The sequence below is a fragment of the Scyliorhinus torazame genome, chromosome 11 (assembly GCF_047496885.1).
Source record: "Scyliorhinus torazame isolate Kashiwa2021f chromosome 11, sScyTor2.1, whole genome shotgun sequence".
Taxonomy (NCBI): domain Eukaryota; kingdom Metazoa; phylum Chordata; class Chondrichthyes; order Carcharhiniformes; family Scyliorhinidae; genus Scyliorhinus; species Scyliorhinus torazame.
The window spans coordinates 103,452,073-103,473,865 of record NC_092717.1 but is presented as its reverse complement, the minus strand read 5'-3'; the positions used below and the strand labels follow the sequence as shown (position 1 = coordinate 103,473,865).

Below are 21,793 nucleotides of genomic sequence, written 5' to 3'. Positions count from 1 at the left end.
TCAACACCTCCCACAAATAATCCCACTCCACTCGATCAAATGCTTTCTCGGCATCCATCGCCACTACTATCTCCGTTTCCCCCTCTGGTGGGGCCATCATCATTACCTCTACCAGCCTCCGTATATTCGTGTTCAGCTGTCTCCCCTTCATAAACCCAGTTTGGTCCTCGTGGACCACCCCCGGGACACATTCCTCTATTCTCATTGCTATTACCTTGGCCAGGATCTTGGCATCTACATTTAGGAGGGAAATAGGTCTATAGGACCCGCATTGTAGCGGGTCCTTTTCCTTCTTTAAGAGAAGCGATATCGTTGCTTCAGACATAGTCTGGGGCAGTTGTCCCCTTTCCTTTGCCTCATTAAAGGTCCTCGTCAATACCGGGGCGAGCAAGTCCACATATTTTCTATAGAATTCGACTGGGAATCCATCCGGTCCCGGGGCCTTTCCGGCCTGCATGCTCCTAATTCCTTTCACCACTTCTTCTACATCGATCTGTGCTCCCAGTTCCACCCTTTCCTGCTCTTCCACCTTGGGAAATTCCAGCCGATCCAAGAAGCCCATCATTCTCTCCCTCCCATCCGGGGGTTGAGCTTCATATAATTTTTTACAAAATGTCTTGAACACTCCATTCACTCTCTCCGCTCCCCGCTCCATCTCTCCTTCCTCATCCCTCACTCCCCCTATTTCCCTCGCTGCTCCCCTTTTCCTCAATTGGTGTGCCAGCAACCTGCTCGCCTTCTCCCCATATTCGTACTGTACACCCTGTGCCTTCCTCCATTGTGCCTCTGCAGTGCCCGTAGTCAGCAAGTCAAATTCTACATGTAGCCTTTGCCTTTCCCTGTACAGTCCCTCCTCCGGTGCTTCCGCATATTGTCTGTCCACCCTCAAAAGTTCTTGCAGCAACCGCTCCCGTTCCTTACTCTCCTGCTTCCCTTTATGTGCCCTTATTGATATCAGCTCCCCTCTAACCACCGCCTTCAACACCTCCCAGACCACACCCACCTGGACCTCCCCATTATCATTGAGTTCCAAGTACTTTTCAATGCACCCCCTCACCCTTAGACATGCCCCCTCATCTGCCATTAGTCCCATGTCCATTCTCCAGGGTGGGCGCCCTCCTGTTTCATCCCCTATCTCCAAGTCTACCCAGTGTGGAGCGTGATCCGAAATGGCTATAGCCGTATACTCCGTTCCCCTCACCTTCGGGATCAACGCCCTTCCCAGCACATATTCGCGAGTAGACTTTATGGACATAGGAGAAAAACAAGAACTCCTTGCTTCTAGGTCTGCTAAATCTCCACGGGTCTACACCTCCCATCTGCTCCATAAAATCTTTAAGTACCTTGGCTGCTGCCGGCCTCCTTCCAGTCCTGGACTTCGACCTATCCAGCCCTAGTTCCAACACCGTATTAAAATCTCCCCCCATTATCAGCTTTCCCATCTCTAGGTCCGGAATGCGTCCTAGCATCCGCCTCATAAAATTGGCATCATCCCAGTTCGGGGCATATACGTTTACCAAAACCACCGTCTCCCCCTGTAGTTTGCCACTCACCATCACGTATCTGCCCCCGTTATCCGCCACTATAGTCTTTGCCTCGAACATTACCCGCTTCCCCACTAATATAGCCACCCCCCTGTTTTTCGCATCTAGCCCCGAATGGAACACCTGCCCCACCCATCCTTTGCGTAGCCTAACCTGACCTATCAGTTTCAGGTGCGTTTCCTGTAACATAACCACATCTGCCTTAAGTTTCTTAAGGTGTGCGAGTACCCGTGCCCTCTTTATCGGCCCGTTCAGCCCTCTCACGTTCCACGTGATCAGCCGGGTTGGGGGGCTTCCTACCACCCCCCCTTGTCGATTAGCCATCCCCTTTTTCCAGCTCCTCACCCGGTTCCCACGCAGCTGTATCTCCCCCAGGCGGTGCCCCCCCGCCCATCCCCTCCCATACCAGCTCCCCCCTCTCCCCAGCAGCAGCAACCCAGTAATTCCCACCTCCCACCCCCCCCCGCTAGATCCCCCGCTAGCGTAATTACTCCCCCCATGTTGCTCCCAGAAGTCAGCAAACTCTGGCCGTCCTCGGCTTCCCCCCGTGACCTCGGCTCGCACCGTGCGACGCCCCCTCCTTCCTGCTTCTCTATTCCCGCCATGATTATCATAGCGCGGGAACCAAGCCCGCGCTTCTCCCTTGGCCCCGCCCCCAATGGCCAACGCCCCATCTCCTCCACCTCCCCTCCTCCCCCATCACCACCTGTGGAAGAGAGAAAAGTTACCACATCGCAGGATTAGTACATAAAACTCCTCTTTCCCCCCTTTTCAACCCCCCTCTTCGCCCCCCACATTCGCCCCACCACTTTGTTCAAACGTTCTTTTTAATAACCCGCTCATTCCAGTTTTTCTTCCACAATAAAAGTCCACGCTTCATCCGCCGTCTCAAAGTAGTGGTGCCTCCCTCGATATGTGACCCACAGTCTTGCCGGTTGCAGCATTCCAAATTTTATCATCTTTTTATGAAGCACTGCCTTGGCCCGATTAAAGCTCGCCCTCCTTCTCGCCACCTCCGCACTCCAGTCTTGATAAACGCGGATCACCGCGTTCTCCCATTTACTGCTCCGAGTTTTCTTTGCCCATCTAAGGACCATTTCTCTATCCTTAAAACGGAGGAATCTCACCACTATGGCTCTGGGAATTTCTCCTGCTCTCGGTCCTCGCGCCATCACTCGGTATGCTCCCTCCACCTCCAACGGACCCGCCGGGGCCTCCGCTCCCATTAACGAGTGCAGCATCGTGCTCACATATGCCCCGACGTCCGCTCCCTCCGCACCTTCAGGAAGACCAAGAATCCTCAGGTTGTTCCTCCTTGCGTTGTTCTCCAGTGCCTCCAACCTTTCCACACATCGTTTCTGATGTGCCTCATGCGTCTCCGTCTTCACCACCAGGCCCTGTATGTCGTCCTCATTCTCGGCTGCCTTTGCCTTCACGACCCGAAGCTCCCGCTCCTGGGTCTTTTGTTCCTCCTTTAGCCCTTCGATCGCCTGTAGTATCGGGGCCAACAGCTCTTTCTTCATTTCCTTTTTGAGCTCTTCCACACAGCATTTCAAGAACTCTTGTTGTTCAGGGCCCCATGTTAAACTGCCACCTTCCGACGCCATCTTGGTTTTTGCTTGCCTTCCTTGCCGCTGTTCTAAAGGATCCACTGCAATCCGGCCACTTTCTCCTCCTTTTTTCATCCGTATCCAGGGGGGATTCCCTTCTGGTTTACCGCACAGTGTTTTTAGCCGTCAAAATTGCCGTTGGGGCTCCTATCAAGAGCCCAAAAGTCCGTTTCACCGAGAGCTGCCGAAACGTGCGACTCAGCTGGTCATCGCCGCACCCGGAAGTCGTAAGGGTGAAAAATTGTGTTAAAAATGTTAATAAATTTATATATTTTTTAAAAAAAATAATTGTGTTATGGGTGTTCCATGTGAAAAGAATTGTAGGAGGAAATTTAGGCAGGGCTCACTATTGTAGGTTTCTATTGTTGGGAGTACACAACTCTTCTGAGGAAAAGTCAATGAAGAGGGATGACTAACTGTTCTAGTTGGCATTTCAGCAGCAGAGGTGATGAAGAAAAAATATTTAAAAACAATCAAAGGAACAGAAATGTCCACCTTTCTGATTTATCAACATTATTGTGGGATGTGTTTTTACATTGAGCCACAGGCACATCTGGATGCTGATGTGGAGCACCAGAAGCTCTTATGCTTTTATTAAAATCATTTTTTAAAGTTTTCCTGTTACTTTTGCTTTGTAGAGTGTGGCAGTCTGTATGGAAAAAGGAGATTTCAAAAAAGCTTCTGAAGTTCTGGAACGGCAATTTCAAGAAGATATGGCCTCTGAATCAGACCAGGTATTTGTGTTTCAAATCTCTTGCATTGAAAGATGTCACCTGTTCCGAGCAGCAGATTTTCTGTTCAGTATCACAATGCAGCAGTTTAGATTTATTGATTTCTAAGACAAAGTTATTTACTTATAATCTATTCTTTCTGTATCTATTTGGTGCTTTACGAATCATATTCCTGGCTTTATTTTATTTTGCAGCCTTTAAAAAGGAAGCTGTCCACGGTTATCAATAAGAAAGATCCGTGCCATAAATTCCTGACCAACTTCAGTAACAAGCGATTAGTGGACAGTGCTGAGTCTCTTGCAAACAGAATATTTAATGAGAAAGAGTCAAACTTCCTCATTCACGTAAGTGTTACTTGCATCAGCTGGATGATTTCTTTCTTGCTGTCTCACTAATAGATAATTTTGTTGAAATAATTGATAACTTTGGTAATCCCTCGAGATAGTGGATGACTTGCTTCAGCTTTGTTTCAATGGGTTCTGAAATGGCTGGCAAGTCTAATGAACAGTTTGCAGACTCTCCCACGTGCACACCAGGTGGTGCTTGAAAGGTAGGGTAGATGGGTTGCTGGAGGGTGAGTGTTTCCTTCAACGCCATCATCTTCACCACTGCACAAAGATTCGCCATGTGCTCGGTGCCTTTCCCAATGAAACTTCTCTATTTTGGTCGGCCACAAACCAGGATCTCCCATGATCGGACAGACATGTTTGACTTCAGGGATGTTTTGAGGGCATCCCTGAAACAATTTTCCACCAAGTTCTGGGTAGAGCATTTGCTTTAGGAGTCTGGTGTCAGACACACACAAAGAACATGACCAATCCAGCGAACCTGGATTTGAGTAATTAGTGCCTCCATTCTGGGCATTCCTTGTTGCAACATTGCACCTCACCTCCAGCAATTTATCTACAGGAAAAAAATAAGTAACTATTGAACCTACTTCAGTCCAAAACTAGCTCCTCTCCAACTTCATAGAGCTCCATATGCAGATGATGCTTGTGTGTGCGCTCACTCAGAAACTAAGCTCCAGCTCATTGTCAACTCTTCCTCCAAAGCATATGTAAAAATAGATCTTTCATTAAACACCCGGAAATCTACGGTCCTCTTCTAACTAGCTCTCACAGCAAAATAGAATCAGTGGCGAGACCCTGGAAAATGTGGACCAATTTCTGTATCTTTGGAAGCTCCTCTTGATGAAAGCAGATGTAAATCTGAAAATTCATCATTGCCTCCAATGTGCAAGTTGAAGACGATATTTGTATTTGTCTCAAAGATATTTAAGTCCCTCATTATGTTTTGCATCTGGTTGATCATTCTTGATATCAGGTTAACTGTATTTTGATATTTTGTTAACTGTAAACTTATTTTGCCCTTTTATAATGGGTATGACAGGTGGCAAGGGTAGTTTAATATACATAAATGTGGTCATGTATTTTGAAATGGGAGTATACGTTCAGTGGTGAGATACTGGAGGATATAGATGTATAGGAAAACCTTGGAAACTCCCTAAAAACTCAAGCGGTTTCTTGTTCTTCAGTAATTCCTCATCCATCCGTGTATTTTACTTTGAATTACCACCACCTTTAGTTGAACTTCAACCTATTTTGTCAACAGTTCATAATCTCCGCACACCCATTCTTCCCACAACCTCCCAATGACCACCACTACTCTTTCAGCAATTTGGAATAAATACCGTCTATCCTTATTTATTTTCAACCCCTTCATCTTCTCTTATTTTACATCAGTCATTAATTCTGCTTGGAATATTGTTATGTACAGGGTATCATGGTCATATCTTCCTCAATAATTCAATGTCCATCCTCCGTTTTGGCCCTGATATGCCTACTTCCCACTTCCTCCTCCTTTATCAAGCCAAGAAAAAAGCAAGCTTAATCCTTCTCTGCTGGCTGCAGTTTGAAGTTGATATATTTTCACAAATTCTGGTGAGTGATCTAAGTAATTTACTGACTGGTGCCTGACGATTTTCATGACGCTTAATCTTCCATGATTAGTGACCACCAAGGCCCTGCATCATCTGGCTCAACCTGGCTATTGATTATCCTTAATGTGACAAATGTAAGTTTGCTTTAATGAGTCCTAATAAATACAAATGTCTTAGTCCCAAATTCTGGGTAGTGGAAAGCAAAATGACAATGTACTGAATTTCAAGAGCCAAGTTTATTTTATTTTAGAAACAGGATATCTTCAGTTTCTACGAGTGGAATTAAAACATTCATTACTCCCAAAGCAACTTATTAATAGCAAATTTCCACTGACTGAAAATATTATTTCAAAGGAGAGGTAGCCGTCCTGCCACATGCTCTGATTTTCTCCTTGAAGCGAACCAGGATTTGTGTTTGAGTTGTCATTAAAAGTAAATGAAACTGGTTAAGATTCGTCTTTTGCAAAAAAAAAATGGCCCAGATCTTCCAAGGCACAGCAATCATAGTCCGAATGCTGCTCATTCAAACTTGTGAAGCACCTGTAAAGACTTAATTACCTGCAAAGACTCGCATTCAAAGTATCGTCTTGCATCTTTTTAAAAAATATATTTTTATTCTCCTTTTTCACATTTTCTTCAAAATTTACAACCCACCAACAAACAGTGAACGGTAACGAATACAATGTCAATCCCCTTATTAACAACAACGATCCCATCCTCCCACCAACCCCCAAACAACGGCCCGCATGACAATATAAGCATCAAATAAAAAGAAACCTCCCAAGAAAAAGGAATCAGGAATCACCCATGATCACCATTAACATATATAGTCCACCTCCCCCTCCCCCCCCCAATATTCAAAGCCATCTAATCCCCGGAAGTGTACTGTGAATGACACCCATGAATTGTAGACCACCCCCCCCACACACACACACACATACACACACACACACACACACATTCCTCCCCTCCACTTCCTCTTGTAAACTCCTCCCCCCAACATTGGTTCCTTCCCCAACCTTTCACCCCGGCTAGACTCATCGAAACCTGTTCTACCAGGCTCCGATGGCCGCAGCCTCTCCCCCCACCTCACTCCCGTTCATTGGCCCGCTTAAACCAGACAGTGTGGAGGCCCCTGCCCGGGTCTCCTTTGCTCCCCCCCCCCCCCCCCCGCCTGATCCCAGGGAAACAAAGAAATCCCCTTTAACACACAACCCCAGCATACACACCCAAGCCCCAAAGAACCATCATTGCAAATGAAAGTACTTTTCCCTTGTCCAAATATACAGCGTTGACTCATTTAGTACATACACCAACACGCAGTGAATAAATAAAGTTACATGAGGCTAGACCAGTACAAGACCAGCTCTCAGTCCCGTTTCTCAATTCTGTCACCGTCCTTCTGCCTTCTCAAACCCCTCCGCCGCTTCCGCTGTCCCAAAATAAAAGTCCTGGGATTTGTAGGTCACCCTCAACTTCGCTGGATACACTATGCCGCATTGCACATTGCTGTTGTACAGTGCCTTCTTCACCTGGCCGAAGGCCGCCCTCATCCTCGCCAACTCCACCGTAAAGTCCTGGTATATGCCAGCTCCAGTGCACTGCACCACCCGCTTCGGCTTTGCCCAGCACAGGACCTTCTCCTTCACGCTGTACCTACGGAAACAAACAGTCGCTACTCTTGGCGGCTCACTCGCCATTGGTATAGGCCTCCACGACTTATAAGCGTGATCCAGTTCATATTGAGATGGATCGTCCCCCTCCCCCAATAGCTCTGCCAACATCGTGGCAACATACTCCGTCAGCCTCGGGCCTTCCACCTCTTCGGGCAGACCCACGACTCTCAGATTCTTCCGCCTGGATTTGTTTTCCAGGTCTTCAATTTTGGCTCGCAGACCCTTGTTGGTCTCTATCACCCTCCGCAGCTCCTTCCCCATCGAGGTGGGTTGATCAGTGTGCTGCAATTATGCCTCTTCTACTTCCTTCAGTGTCTCACCCTGCTCCCGCACCTCCGCCGCTGTGCTTGATACCGCCGCCCTCACCGGGGCAATCGCCCCCTCCACCAGCACTTTCAATAAAACCCCCATCTCCTTCTTCATTGCTTCCATGTGCTTTGTGAACTGTTTTTCAAGTTCCACGACCATCACTTTGGTAATTCCTTCTGTTCCCGTGCCGACTTTTCCACTCACCGGCAGATTTTCATTAGCCCCCTTTTTCACGGCCGTGTTTTTTTTTTGAAACCATGGACAATTCTCCTCACTGTGTCTTCCTACAACTTTTTCAGCATCCGTTGCCCCTGGAACTGGGCATTAAAACCCCGAAAATTCAATTCCCGAGCGTGAGCCCTCCAACATGCGGCTGCCTCCCGCCCGCCGTCACCAAAAGTCATCATCTTGCATCTTTGACTTTATCTATATATATATATATATATATATATATGTTTCTGGAACCTACCTCTTCATTCACCTGAGGAAGGAGCAGTACTCCAAAAGCTAGTGATTCGAAACATACTTGTTGGACTTTAACCTGGTGTTGTAAGACTTCTTACTGCATTCAAACTTAGCCCACCTTGATACAGCTCTGCATTTCTTGCAGACCTTCTGATTCCAGCTTTACCGGATATGCAGAGAACAGTGTTCCTGCAAGAGTCCCGTCATAGCACTCTAGAGCTGGGGAAGACAGAACAAATCCCCTTTTTATGGCACCTGCTGCTGTATGGCATGTTTAAGGTTTGAGTATGAATGTTAGTGAATGGATGAATGAGTGAATGGGTAGGGTGATTTGTGTGGGGAGATGGCAGGTGGGTGAGATGGTAAGTGAGTGAGGTGTGGCGGGAGTCGGGTTGGGTCAGGCAAGGTAGTTGGGTCAGGGGCTAGTCAGGTTGGGTTGGGGATGTCATTTGATCAGGAGAGGTAGCTGTGGGGCTAGGTGGGATTTGTATGGGTAGTTGGGTGGAGTTAGGGGGCATATCCAGGTAAGTACATTGGAATTGCCCAAAGTCTCTAACTCGGTCTCAGCGTCCGAAGCATTCGTGGAGAATTCTAAAAGCACGGGAATTGCCCCTCAGAATTTGAAACTTCCTGGGCAATTGCCTTGGAGATCAACATGTCAGGACGTCTGCAGGTTCTTGACATGCATCTTCTGTCTGGTCTCCAGTGATCCAGAAAAAAGAAGATTTGGGCCAATATTTTGCGGGAAAATTAGGAAAAATACGCAAATATTTTCTGAGGTATTACAGGCCGTATAACACAGCCACATTTAACCATGACTAATAATGTAGCTAGCTATCTTGTTTTCAGGCAGCAACCAAAGTGGTGCAGTCTAGGAAGAAAAGAGATACAGAACTGCACAGTTCTGAAGAGGAGGATAATTCTGAACACCAACATGGAAAATGGTAAGTGTGTTAGATATTGAGGATGTGTCTGCGTCGGTTCCCTCCAGGTGTTCCTGTTTCCTCCCACAGTCCAAAGATATGCAGTTTAGGTGGATTGGCCATGTTAAATTTCCCCTTAGTGGACAAAGATGTGCAGGCTAGGTGGGGTTACAGGGATAGAGATAGTGAATGGGCCTAGCTAGGGTGTTATTTCAGAGGGAGGTGCAGACCCGATGGGCCAAATGGCCTCATTCTAGTCTGCAGGAATTCATTTGATTTTGAAAGGTGAAGAGCCAGAAGCACTTCATGGTAAATTAGTAGGAATGCTGTTTTGAACTTTTGTTTTTGATTTTTCTGTCACCATCTGCAACTTTTCAGATGAGGTGAGAAATGCAGTGGAGATACTTGATGAGTGATTGGGCCATTAAAGGTTTAAAAAATTAGCATTTTCAGCTTGAGAAAGAATCCGTCTTGGCACAGTTAAAAACAAATGTCTTTGCCCCACAGGATACTGTTGAAGAGAAAATAGATTATATAAAAGTAAAACAATGAACAAAAGAAAGAGCGGGTTGAACAGTGAGCAGAGGTAACCACTGATGTAGATGCAGAACCAACTGGAAGAAAGAATAGAGCCTTGGGGTAACTGAATTAATGCAAAATGTCAGAGGATAAATTTTCAAATAGGCCACAGGGTGAGGCCAGCGCCTCATCAGTGTGCCTTGCCTCACTGTTGTAATATGGGCAGAAAACTTGAGGACGGCGCGATAGCACGGTGGTTAGCACTGTTGCTTCACAGGTCCAGAGTCCCAGGTTCAATTCCCGGCCTGGGTCACTGTCTGTGCGGAGTCTGCACGTTCTCCCTGTGTCTGCGTGGGTTTCCACCAGGTGCTCTGGTTTCCTCCCACAGTCCAAAGATGTGCAGGTTAGGTGGATTGGCCATGCTAAATTGCCCTTCATGTCCAAAAAGGGTTTAATGGGTTGCGGGGTTGGGGTGGAGGTGTGGGCTTGGACAGGGTGCTCTTTCCAAGGGCCAATGTGCACTCAATGGGCCGAATGGCCTCCTCCTGCACTATAAATTTTGTGATTCAAATTTAAAAAAAAAAACATTTTTATAATTTTTATTCAATTATCACAACAGAAAAATAGAACCCCCTCCCCCTTTACACAAATAATAAAACAACAAGAACAAAAGTGCATAAAAAAACAAACAAACGTTAAACAGTAAACAATAGTGCATCCCCTACTAGACACAAACTTACCCCCCCCCCCCCCCCCCCCCCAGGGTTGCTGCTGCTGACCATCTCCTAACGCTCCGCCAGGAAGTCTTGGAGCGGCTGCCACCGCCTGAAGAACCCTTGCACAGATCCCCTTAAGGCAAATTTCACCTTCTCCAATTTAATAAACCCTGCCATGTCATTAATCCAGGATTCCACGCTTGGGGGCCTCGCATCCTTCCACTGAAGCAGAATCCTTCGCCGGGCTACCAAGGACGCAAAAGCCAGAATACCGGCCTCTTTTGCCTCCTGCACTCCCGGCTCATCCGACACCCCAAATATTGCGAGCCCGCAGCTAGGCCTAACCCTGGAATTCACTACCCTTGACACCGTCCTCCAGAACTCCTCCAAAGCTGGACATGCCCAGAACATGTGGGTGTGGTTTGCTGGGCTCCCCGAACACCTCGCACATCTGTCCTCACTCCCAAAAAACCGGCTTAGCCTTGCTCCGGTCATGTGCGCCCTGTGCAGCACCTTAAATTGTATCAGGCTGAGCCTCGCGCAAGAGGAGGAAGAGTTTACCCTTCCCAGGGCCTCCACCCACATACCCTCATCGATCTCCTCCCCCAGCTCCACCTCCCACTTACCTTTTAACTCCTCCGCCGAGGCCACCTCCTCCTCCTACATCACCTGAAAAGTTGCCGAGATCCTACCCTCTCCAACCCACCCCCCCCCCCCGAAAGGGCCCTGTCCTGGACCCTGCGCGCCGGTAGCAGCGGAAATCCACCACCTGTCGCCTAACGAACGCCCTTACCTGCATATATCTGAAAGCATTTCCAGGGGGGAGCCCAAATTTCTCCTCCAGCTCCCCAAGGCTCGCAAACTTCCCGTCTATGAACAGGTCCCCAATCCTCCTAATATCTGCCCTGTGCCAACTCAGGAACCCCCCCCATCCATTTTCCCCGGGACAAACCGATAGTTCTCCCGTATCGAGGACCACACCGAAGCCCCCACCTCCCCCCTGTGGCGTCTCCATTGCCCCCAGATTTTGAGGGTCGCCGCTACCACAGGCTCGTGGTGTACCTCGTCGGAGGAAGCGGCTGCGGTGCCATCACCAGCGCCCCCAGACTCATGCCCATACAGGACGCCATCTCCAGCCTCTTCCACGCCGCGCCCTCCCCCTCCATTACCCCCTTACGTATCATCGCCACGTTGGCAGCCCAATAGTACCCACATAAGTTTGGCAACGCTACCCCCCCCCCCCCCTGTCCCTGCTCCGCTCCAAGAACACTCTTCTCACCCTCGGGGTCTTCTTTCCCCATACGAACCCCATAATACTCCTGTTAACCCGCTTAAAGAAGGCCTTAGGAATCAGGATGGGGAGGCACTGAAACAAAAACCAAAACCTCGGGAGCACCGTCATTTTAACCGACTGCACCCTACCCGCCAGGGAGAGCGGCAGCATATCCCACCTTTTGAACTCCTCCTCCATTTGCGCCACCAGCCTCGTTAAGTTGAGCTTATGCAGGGCCCCCCATCTCCTAGCCAACTGAACCCCCAGGTATCTAAAACTTCTTTCTGCCCTTCTTAGCGGAAGCTCACCAATCCCCCTTTCCTGGTCTCCCAGGTGCACCACAAACAGCTCGCCCTTCCCCATGTTGAGCTTATACCCGGAGAAATCCCCAAACTCCCTAAGGATCCGCATCACCTCTGGCATTCCCCCACCGGGTCCGCCACATACAGTAGCAGATCGTCCGCATACAACAATACCCGGTGTCCCCCCGCACCAACCCCCTCCAGTTCCTGGACTCCCACAAAGCCATGGCCAGGGTCTCAATCGCCAGCGCAAAGAGCAGGGGGGATAGAGGACACCCCTGCCTCGTCCCTCGGTATAGCCGGAAATATTCTGACCTCCTGTTCATGGCCACGCTCGCCACCGGGGCCTCGTACAGCAACCTCGCCAAGCTGCCGAACCCCTCCCGAACCCAAACCTCCTCAACACCTCCCACAGGTACCCCCACTCCACCCTATCAAAGGCCTTCTCCGCGTCCATAGCTGCCACTATCTCCGTCTCCCCCTCCACCGCCGGCATCATAACTACATTCAGGAGCCTACGTACGTTGGTATTCAACTGCCTCCCTTTCACAAAACCCGTCTGATCCTCATATATGACCCCCCGGAACACAGTCCTCAACCCTCATGGCCAATACCTTTGCTAGCAGTTTTGCATCCACATTAAGGAGTGAAATCGGCATATACGATCCACACTGTACAGGGTCCTTGTCCCGCTTCAGAATTAGAGAAATCAGCGCCCTAGACATCGTCGGGGGCAAAACCCCCCCCTCCCTTGCCTCGTTGAAAGTCCTTACCAGCAGCGGGCACAACAGGTCCACGTACTTCCTATAGAATTCCACCGGGAACCCATCTGGCCCCGGTGCCTTCCCCGCCTGCATACTCCCCAGTCCCTTGACCAGTTCCTCCAACCCAACAGGCGCCCCCAGCCCCGCAACCTGCCCCTCCTTTACCCTCGGGAACCTCAGCCGGTCCAGAAAGCAACCCATCGCCCCCTCCTCCGATGGGAGCTCAGACCGATACAGTCCCTCGTAAAAGTCCCTGAAGACCCCATTAATACCCATCGCACTTCGCACCGTGCTCCCCCCTCCATCCCTAACTCCCTCGATCTCCCTCGCTGCCTCCCGCTTCCGAAGCTGGTGTGCCAGCATCCGGCTAGCCTTCTCTCCTTACTCGTACACCGCCCCTTGCGCCTTCCTCCACTGCACCTCCGCCTTCCTGGTGGTCAACAGGTCGAACTCTGCCTGCAGGCTTCGTCGCTCCTTGAGTAGTCCCTCGTCGGGGCCTCTGAATACGTCCTATCCACCCGTACCATCTCCCCCACTAGCCTCTCCTTCTCGCTCTTCGCCTTCCCCTCTCTGTGGGCCCGAATGGAGATCAACTAACCCCTAATCACTGCCTTCAGCGCCTCCCAGACCATCCTTACCTGCACCTCCCCATTATCATTGGCTTCCGGGTACCTTTCTATACAACCCCGGACCCGCCCGCTCACGTCCTCGTCCGCCAACAACCCCACCTCCAAGTGCCACAGCGGGCGCTGGTCCCTCTCCTCCCCCAGCTCGAGGCCCACTCAATGCGGGGCATGGTTAGAGATGGCTATCACCGAATACTCCGTGTCCTCCACACTCGGAATCATCGCCCTGCTCATTACAAAAGAGACAATACGAGAATAGGCCTTATGAACATGGGAGAAGAATGAGAATTCCCTGGTCCCTGGCCTCGAAAATCTCCACGGATCCACTCCTCCCATCTGGTCCATAAACCCCCTCAGCACCCTGGCCGCTGCCGGTCTCCTGCCCGTCCTAGACCTAGAGCGATCCAATGACGGGTCAAGCACCGTGTTGACGTGCGCCCCCGCATTATCAAGCCCCCTGTCTCCAAGTCCGCGATCCGGCCCAACATGCGCCGCATGAACCCCGCGTCGTCCCAATTCGGGGCATATACATTTACCAAAACCACCCGCACCCCCTGCAGCTTACCACTCACCATCACATACCTATCTCCATTGTCTGCCACGATGCTCAATGCCTCAAACGACACCCGCTTCCCCACCAAAATCGCCACCCCCTGATTTTTTGCACCCAACCCCGAATGAAACACCTGCGCTACCCACCCCTTTCTTAGCCTTACCTGATCTGCCACCCGCAGATGCGTTTCCTGGAGCATGACCACATCTGCCTTCAGCCCCTTTAGGTGCGCGAACACACAGACCCGTTTGACCAGCCCGTTCAGACCTCTTACATTCCAGGTTATCAGCCGGATCAGGGGGCTGCCCCCCCATCGATTAGCCATAACCTTTTCTAGGCCAGCCACGTGCCCGCGCCCCCTGCACTTCCCGTTCCCCCCCAGCGGCAGACCTCCGCCCCGACCTCCTTTCCAGACTCCAGTTCCCCTTTGGCCATTCCGGCAGCAACCCGGTTCACCCCCCCCCCCCTCCCCCCGCCCCCAGCTTGGTCTCCCCCGAGCAGCGTTGCTCCCCCCACTGCACTCCCGTGAGTCAGCCGACTTCTGCTGATCCCGGCCACTCCCACCGCTCCATCGATCCCCCCAGTGTGGGAGTCTACCCTCCCCCTCCTGTCCGTCAACGGGCTCCCCTCCTCCCCCGACCCCACCCCTTTCCATTCTCAGCGCGGGAAAAAGCCCGCGCTTTCCAGCACCGGCCACGCCCCTTTCCACCCTTCGCGTGGGCGAAAGCCCGCGCTTTCCACCCACCCGACCCTGCCTCCTCTGGCGCAACTCCCTTTCCAGGCCCAGTCCCAATTCCCCCGGCTCGCCCCCCCCCCCCCCACACACACACAGGGCCCCATCTCCATTTCCAGCCACCGACGCCCACAGGCTTTTACTTGCCCTTCCCCTACGAACCCACCCGACAGCCAGAGAAGAAACATTGCCCAATCAACCGCACAATCCCCCCAAAACACGACACAACAGTCCCAACTATCCCCCCTCAGCATCCCCTCGTCCCCAGCCCTCAATCCAAGTCCAGCTTTTCAGCCTGAATAAAGGTCCATGCTTCCTCCGGCGTCTCGAAGTAATGGTGACGGTCCCTGTAGGTGACCCACAGCCGCGCCGGCTGCAACATGCCGAACTTCACCCCTTTCTGATGCAGCACCGCCTTAGCCCGATTGTACCCGGCCCTCTTTCTAGCCACCTCCGCGCTCCAGTCCTGATAAATCCGGACTTCTGCGTTCTCCCACCTGCTGCTCCGCTCTTTATTGGCCCACCTTAAGACACATTCTCTGTCCACGAAACGGTGGAACCACACCCGCATCGCCCACAGCGGCTCGCTGGGCTTGGGCCTGCTCGCCATCACTCGATGGGCCCCCTCCAGCTCCAGGGGCCCCTGGAAAGCCCCCGCGCCCATCAGCGTGTTCAACATGGTGACCACGTAGGTTCCGACATCCGATCCTTCCACCCCCTCCGGGAGTCCCAGAATCCGCAGATTCTTTCTTCTCGACCTGTTCTCCATGTCCTCGAACTTCGCCTGCCATTTCTTATGGAGTGCCTCGTGTGCCTCCACATTCACCGCCAGGCCCAAGATCTCATCCTCATTCTCCGAGACCTTCTGCCGGTCCTCCCGGATCGCCGCCCCTTGGGCCGTCTTGAATCTCAAGCAGCTTGTCAATTGACGCCTTCATCGGCTCCAGCAGCTCTGCCTTCAACTCCATGAAACAGCGCTGGAGAAACGCCTGCTGCTGCTGTGACCACTGCACCCACGCTGCCTGTTCTCCACCCGCCGCCATCTTGGTCTTCCTCCCTCGCACCTTTCTCTGCTCCGATTCCACTTTTTTTCACCGCTCCATTCCTGGTCCAATACATGCAGTGCGGGGGGGAATATTGCTGTCCCCTTCCCACACTGGGAATTGTCGAAAAAGTGCCGTTGGGGGCTCTAAAAAGAGCCCAAAAGTCCGTTTCTAGCGGGAGCTGCCGAAAGTGCGACTTAGCTCCCCATGGCCGCAACCGGAAGTCGATTCAAATAAAATTGGAGCAAGTCGCCAGTTTGAGTGTAGCTCCAATAGTACTCTCAAAGCTTGACATGATCCAGGGCAAAGTAGCCCACTTGATTGGCACCCCATTCAATGCACTGCAGCAACTCACCAAGCTCATCACCAGCTCAACGGCAGATAGAGGTGGACAACAAATACTGGCTGTGCCAGAATCACCCACACTCCTTGAAAGAATATTGAAAAAGCCTAAGGATGGTGAATAGTTTGCCATATATGTCAAAACTAAAGATCTCATTAAGAACTGTCAATGAATCTTGTTCAATTACTCTAGTACTGATATCTTCATTGTCTCCTAGTATCCTCATGCCCTCTCCAAACGCACACTGACACCCACCTGCTGCTCCCTTGATTTTAATCCCACTAAATTCCTGACTGCTCAATTTCCTTTCTTAACTGTCATGCTAACTGACACAAACAGTTTCCTTTCTTCTCATTTTCCCTTAGAAAGAAACTGTGTTAACTCGTTTTGTCCTTGCAGACTACTGCCTCATCTACAACCATTTTTATCTTGAACATACCAACTTCTACATCTGTGCCCATCTTCTCGCACTCCAGTTTGAATTCCTCCAATGGGTTTCCATCCTTCTCTCACTGAAACAGCTCGAACGAGCCAGAGCTACAAATTACATTCTTCTGACTATGATACATTATCCATCTGTAGTCTTTGACACAATTGACCCCATTTGATCATCTTTGAACACTTTTCTCATTAGCCTGTACAATGGGACTACCTTTGTTTGATTGCATTTTTATCTATTTTATCAGACTATGGCGTGATCATCTGTAACATTTTCCATCTCTGTAAAATCACTTTGCACAAGATCTCAGCCATGGGACCCTGACCCTCAGCTACATGCCAACCTTAGCAACTCGTGTGCAGCCTTGGGACCAGTACAACATCTACATCATCTCATTTTATAATTTCAATATCAAGTCTCGGCTAAGCCACAGTTTTCCTCCAGTCGAGCACTGGGAATACTAATGTCATCAACTTCAGCCCAACTGCATTAACGCTACTATATAAGTACAAGCTGCTTAAATCAGTTTATTTTCAGTTTTAGCGTCATATCCAATACAAAGTTGAGCTTCCAACTCCATGGCTTCTACAGCACACACCACTAATTCCACCTCCAATTGTGTTTATCCCCACCCCTACTTCAACCCATTTGTCATTGTAACATTGATACATGCAGAAAGCTTCGGATTCTATTACTCCAATGCTGCAGTGACAAACATCCAGCCAACGCTGTTCTATATATATATATATATATATATATATTACCTGAAATAATTCTCACTCATTTGTGGCCCCTCTTCTTGCTGACTTGCACTACCTCCTGACTCCCAGTCCCAAATGTAAAATTCACATTTCTGTCATTTAAATCTATTCATGACCTCAACACACAAATCTCTAACCTCCAGAACTACAGCCCCTTCACCCTTCTCCCAAGTACACATTTTCTCTGACTCCAGCATCTTGATTGTGCCCCGCTCTTCTCCCACTAGTTCCATCTCTAGAAATACCTCACTGAACCCTCTGCATCTCTGCCTCCCCTCTACCACTTTAACACAGCTTTAGAAGCACTCCAAATACCACCTCTTTCTACATGGTATCTGTCTTTTTTTTCTTACATCAATTTGGGAAGTTTTCTATGTTAGAAATGATGAAAAAATTCAAATTGTTTTTTGTTGGACATAGTCATGCCTAGCATACTCATTGATGCCATGATGAAGTTAAGTCAGATAAACCTGACTCCAGTGTCCTATAAAAGATCTGTGAATTCAAGTTCCTGGCAGGCACCTTTTAGATCCCTGGCAAAAGCTCCATTTTGCACCCGTTGGGGAAAGACAGCTTTCATCTTGACACTTAAATTAAGCAACATATTGTGTGTGTAGTTCATGATGAGTCCAACGTTTTATGATGATGGAGAGCTGAGGGATTGAATGTAGTGCTGTGGATAACGGCCCTGAGGAAAAATGTGGCATCTTCTGCAATATTTTTATTTCAATGTTTCTACTTCACCAATTTTTATTTGCTGGTGTTTTATTTTGATCCAACTAATAGTAATTAAGGATTCCGGAAGTAAAAACGTATATGAATTTAAGATTAAATGCAAGAGATTTAGGACAGAGAGCAGGAGAAACATTTTTATGTGAGGATTGTATACTTGTAGAGCACACTACCAGGACCAGGGGTGAAGGAAAAGATTGATGGAGATCAGTGAGCAGGTGCCGAAGGTGGAGACGTAGAATTGAAGTGGAATTGGAGAGATGCCACAGACTGTAAATAGACCGAGATTGACTGCAAATAAACGGGGTCGGGGAAAGGGCATTAATTATAATGAAATTTTTAATGGGATGTAGGACATCAGTGGGGACATAGATTGGTGAAAAGTCTTCCAGAGGCACACAAATAAAAATTCAATGTAGTTAAATCTAAATTTCTAGATTTATCTTCCTTGTTATTGATTAATGCACCAGATTATATCATGCTTAATGCTGTGATTTATAAGAGATAAGTAATCACAGAAAATACAGTGCAGATGAGGCCCTTCAGCCCATCGAGTCTGCACTGACAAATGAAAAATCTGGCCTACCTCCCTAATCCCATTTGCCAGCACTTGGCCCACAGCCTTGGATGTTATGATGTGCCACGTGCTGATCCAGGTACATTTTTAAAAAATGTATTTTATTCCAAACGTATATAAAAGATTACAAAACATAAACAATTCAGGGAACAAACTCCCCAACACACAACTATATTTGTACAAATATTCCCCGGTTTCACCCCCCCCCCCTTCCTCCCTCCCTCCCTGTCGTGGAAATCATAATAAAGACAAATTCCTCGAGGTTCGATTTAAGGAAATTTATTTACACAAATATATTTGCGGAGAGAGAGTGTTCTAGCTGCAAAAGCCAATGCACTGCACTCTGAGATTCGATTGAAGGCAGCATGTTTTTATAATCTGAAGTAAACAGGCATGTTTATATTAAATAGACCTTGGAAAGTACGTACGATGAAATACGTAGTACATATGTTCTTGCCCTTGGCTTTGTTATCTTTCGGAGGACAATGTGTTTTCATAATAAGGCTGAGAGCAGAATATTAAGCAGTATTGTGTTTATGTTACCTGACCTACTTATTTTAGTCCAAAAGCATGCTTGAATTATTGTCAAGCATTTCCCAGCATGCTTCTAAATTGGCAACTCATTAATTTACCTTCCACACTCCCTCACCACCCCCCCGCCGCGACGATCAGCTCCTCGAACACGGCCACAAACATCCCCCACCTTGCCTCAAACCCCTCCGCTTAATTTGCACTTAATGTTTTCCAACCGATTAAAGTTACATAAGTCCCCCAGCCATCCCTGGTGACGTTGCTGACCGCCACTCCAGCAGAATTCTTCGCCGGGCAATCAGGGAGGTGAAGGTCACAATGTCGGCCTTCCTCCCCTCCATCTGCTCCGGCTTCTCCGATATCCCAAATATCACCACCAATAGGTCTCGCTCAACCTCCATCCCCACTATCCTTGTTAGCGCCGCGAACACTCCCACCCAACATCTCTCTAGCTTCTCGCAGAGCCAGAGCATACGAACGTGATTCACTGATCCTCGCCCACACTTCTCACACTCGTCTGCCACTCCCTGGAAGAACCCACTCATTCTTGTCTGAGTCATATGTACCCTGTGTACCACCTTAGACTGTATGAGGCTCATCTTTGCGCGCAAGGAGGTCACATTTACCCTTCATAGCGCCTCACTCCATACTCCCAAGTTTATGTCCCCTCCTAGCTCCCCCTCCAACTTCTCCTTAATGTTCGTTACCTGCTCACCTCCCTGCTCTTCCAGCCACTAGTATATATCTCCGATCCTGTCCTCCCCTACCACGTCTGGAAGCAGCAGTCGCTCCAACAGGGTGTACCTTGGCAACCTGGGAAACTCTTTCCAAACCTTCCGCGCAAAGTCTCTTACCTGCAGGTACCTAAATTCACTTCCTCTCAGGAATTCTGCCTTCTCCTTCAGTTCCTCTATACTGGCAAATCCTTCTTCCAGGTACAAATCCCTCACCTTAACCAGCCCCTTCTCTCCACTTCCTATACATCTATCCCCCCCCCCCCCCCCCCCCCCAACACCCCCGTTCAAAATCGTGGTTTTCGCACAACAGCGTAACACCGATATCCCCTCTATCCTAAGGTGCCTCTTCAGCTGGTTCCAGACCTTCACTGTGGACTGCACCACAGGGCTCTCCGAGTGTTTCCTTGGTGCCAATGGCAATGCCCCGCCATAGCCCTCAAGCTGGACCCCTTGCAGTTTTCTTCCTCCATCTTAACCCATTCTACCCTTTTCCTTCCCACCACCATCTCACCTACTCCAAATTCGCCGCCTTGTAATAATGTAGCAGGTTTGATAACCAGCAGACTTACTGGGGCAACCTATCCTCTGACCTTCAGTTACACTTTTCCATCGAAGTTGCACCTGATTTGGGGTAATAAGAGCTCTTTTCTACACCTTCAAGCAGAAACTGCCCTGTGTGCGACCACTCACACCATGGTTATTAGATGTTGGGAGTATTACATGCTGCAATATCTTTTGTCATTGGATCCTGCAATCGTCATCTCAGCAATGTGCCGGGTTGCTTTGGTGTGTTCATTACCTACTTCTTGATGGTGTACACAAACTTAAAAAGAAACCTGCTGTTCAATTTCTGCAGAATCCTACTTGCTGTCTGAATCGAAAAGCATTCCTTGATCTTCCTTGTTACGTGACTATATAGTTCCAGTAACTCGGGCAATGTAGCATAATTAAATTAACAATTAATGTCATATTGGTGGCTTTCTGTTAATTTAGACCAAAACTTAAATTTCAAATCTTGAGCCAGTGTTAGTTTGCTATCTTTTCCAAATTTTAGCAGCATGTATATTGTTTAGTTACTCGCTTGCGACAAATTCCACTTTTTTCATACTGAAGACTTTACAGCACTGACTCCAAGCTGCATTTAAACAATCATACTCCTTCCCATTATAAGGATTGTCTGCTATCTCTGCAATAATTTCTGCCCTTACCCCTGTCCCTGCATTGCTGAAACCCATGTTATTCCAAGTTTAATTGTTTTAATACTTGCTTCACTCACAATGTGTCAACACGGGCTTGACCTAACCTGTGCCGCATGGAGCTTGTCATGCACTAAACTTCGTTCCCCTGTCTCTAATTGCCCATAATTTAACATTTGCATCCTTCAATTGCTTCCTTGACTTTGCCTGACCCTAGTTCCACCAATTCCTATTATTTTTGGCACTTTTTTTTCATCTTTTGCAGATGTGGGCAACGCTGGCTAGGCCAGCATTTGTTGCCTAACCCTAATTGCCCTTGAGAAGGTGGTGGTGAGCTGTTGCCTTGAACTGCTGCAATCCATGTGTTGTAGGTACACCCTATGTGCTATTAGGGAGTGAGTTCCAGGATCTTGACCCAACAACAGTGAAGGAGCGGTGGTATATTTCCAAATCCTGATGATGTGTGACTTGAGAGGAAGTTCCAATTGGTGGTATTCCTATGTATCTGCTGCCCTTGTCCTTCTAAATGCTACAGGTCATGGGTTTGGAAAGTGTTTCACAAGGAGCCTTGGTGAGTTCCTACAGTGCATTTTGTAGATGGTCCACACTGTTGCTACTGTGCAATGGTAGTGGAGGGAGTGAATGTTTGTAGAGGGGTGCCAATCAAGCTTTGTCCTGGATGGTGTCGAGCTTCTTGAGTGTTGTTGGTGCTGTCCTCATCCAAGCAAGTGGGAAATATTCCATCTCACTC

At 48.9% G+C, this 21,793-nt stretch overlaps 1 protein-coding gene across 1 annotated transcript in view; it reads left to right on the top strand.

Annotated features, from left to right (window-relative positions):
• Positions 1 to 21,793, top strand: part of terf1 (telomeric repeat binding factor (NIMA-interacting) 1) — a 97,240-nt gene that overhangs the window by 45,933 nt on the left and 29,514 nt on the right. The window contains exons 4-6 of the mRNA XM_072467567.1: positions 3,793 to 3,888; positions 4,080 to 4,229; positions 9,124 to 9,218. Coding sequence (XP_072323668.1) covers positions 3,793 to 3,888; positions 4,080 to 4,229; positions 9,124 to 9,218 — 341 coding nt within the window. The remainder of the gene's footprint in view (positions 1 to 3,792; positions 3,889 to 4,079; positions 4,230 to 9,123; positions 9,219 to 21,793) is intronic.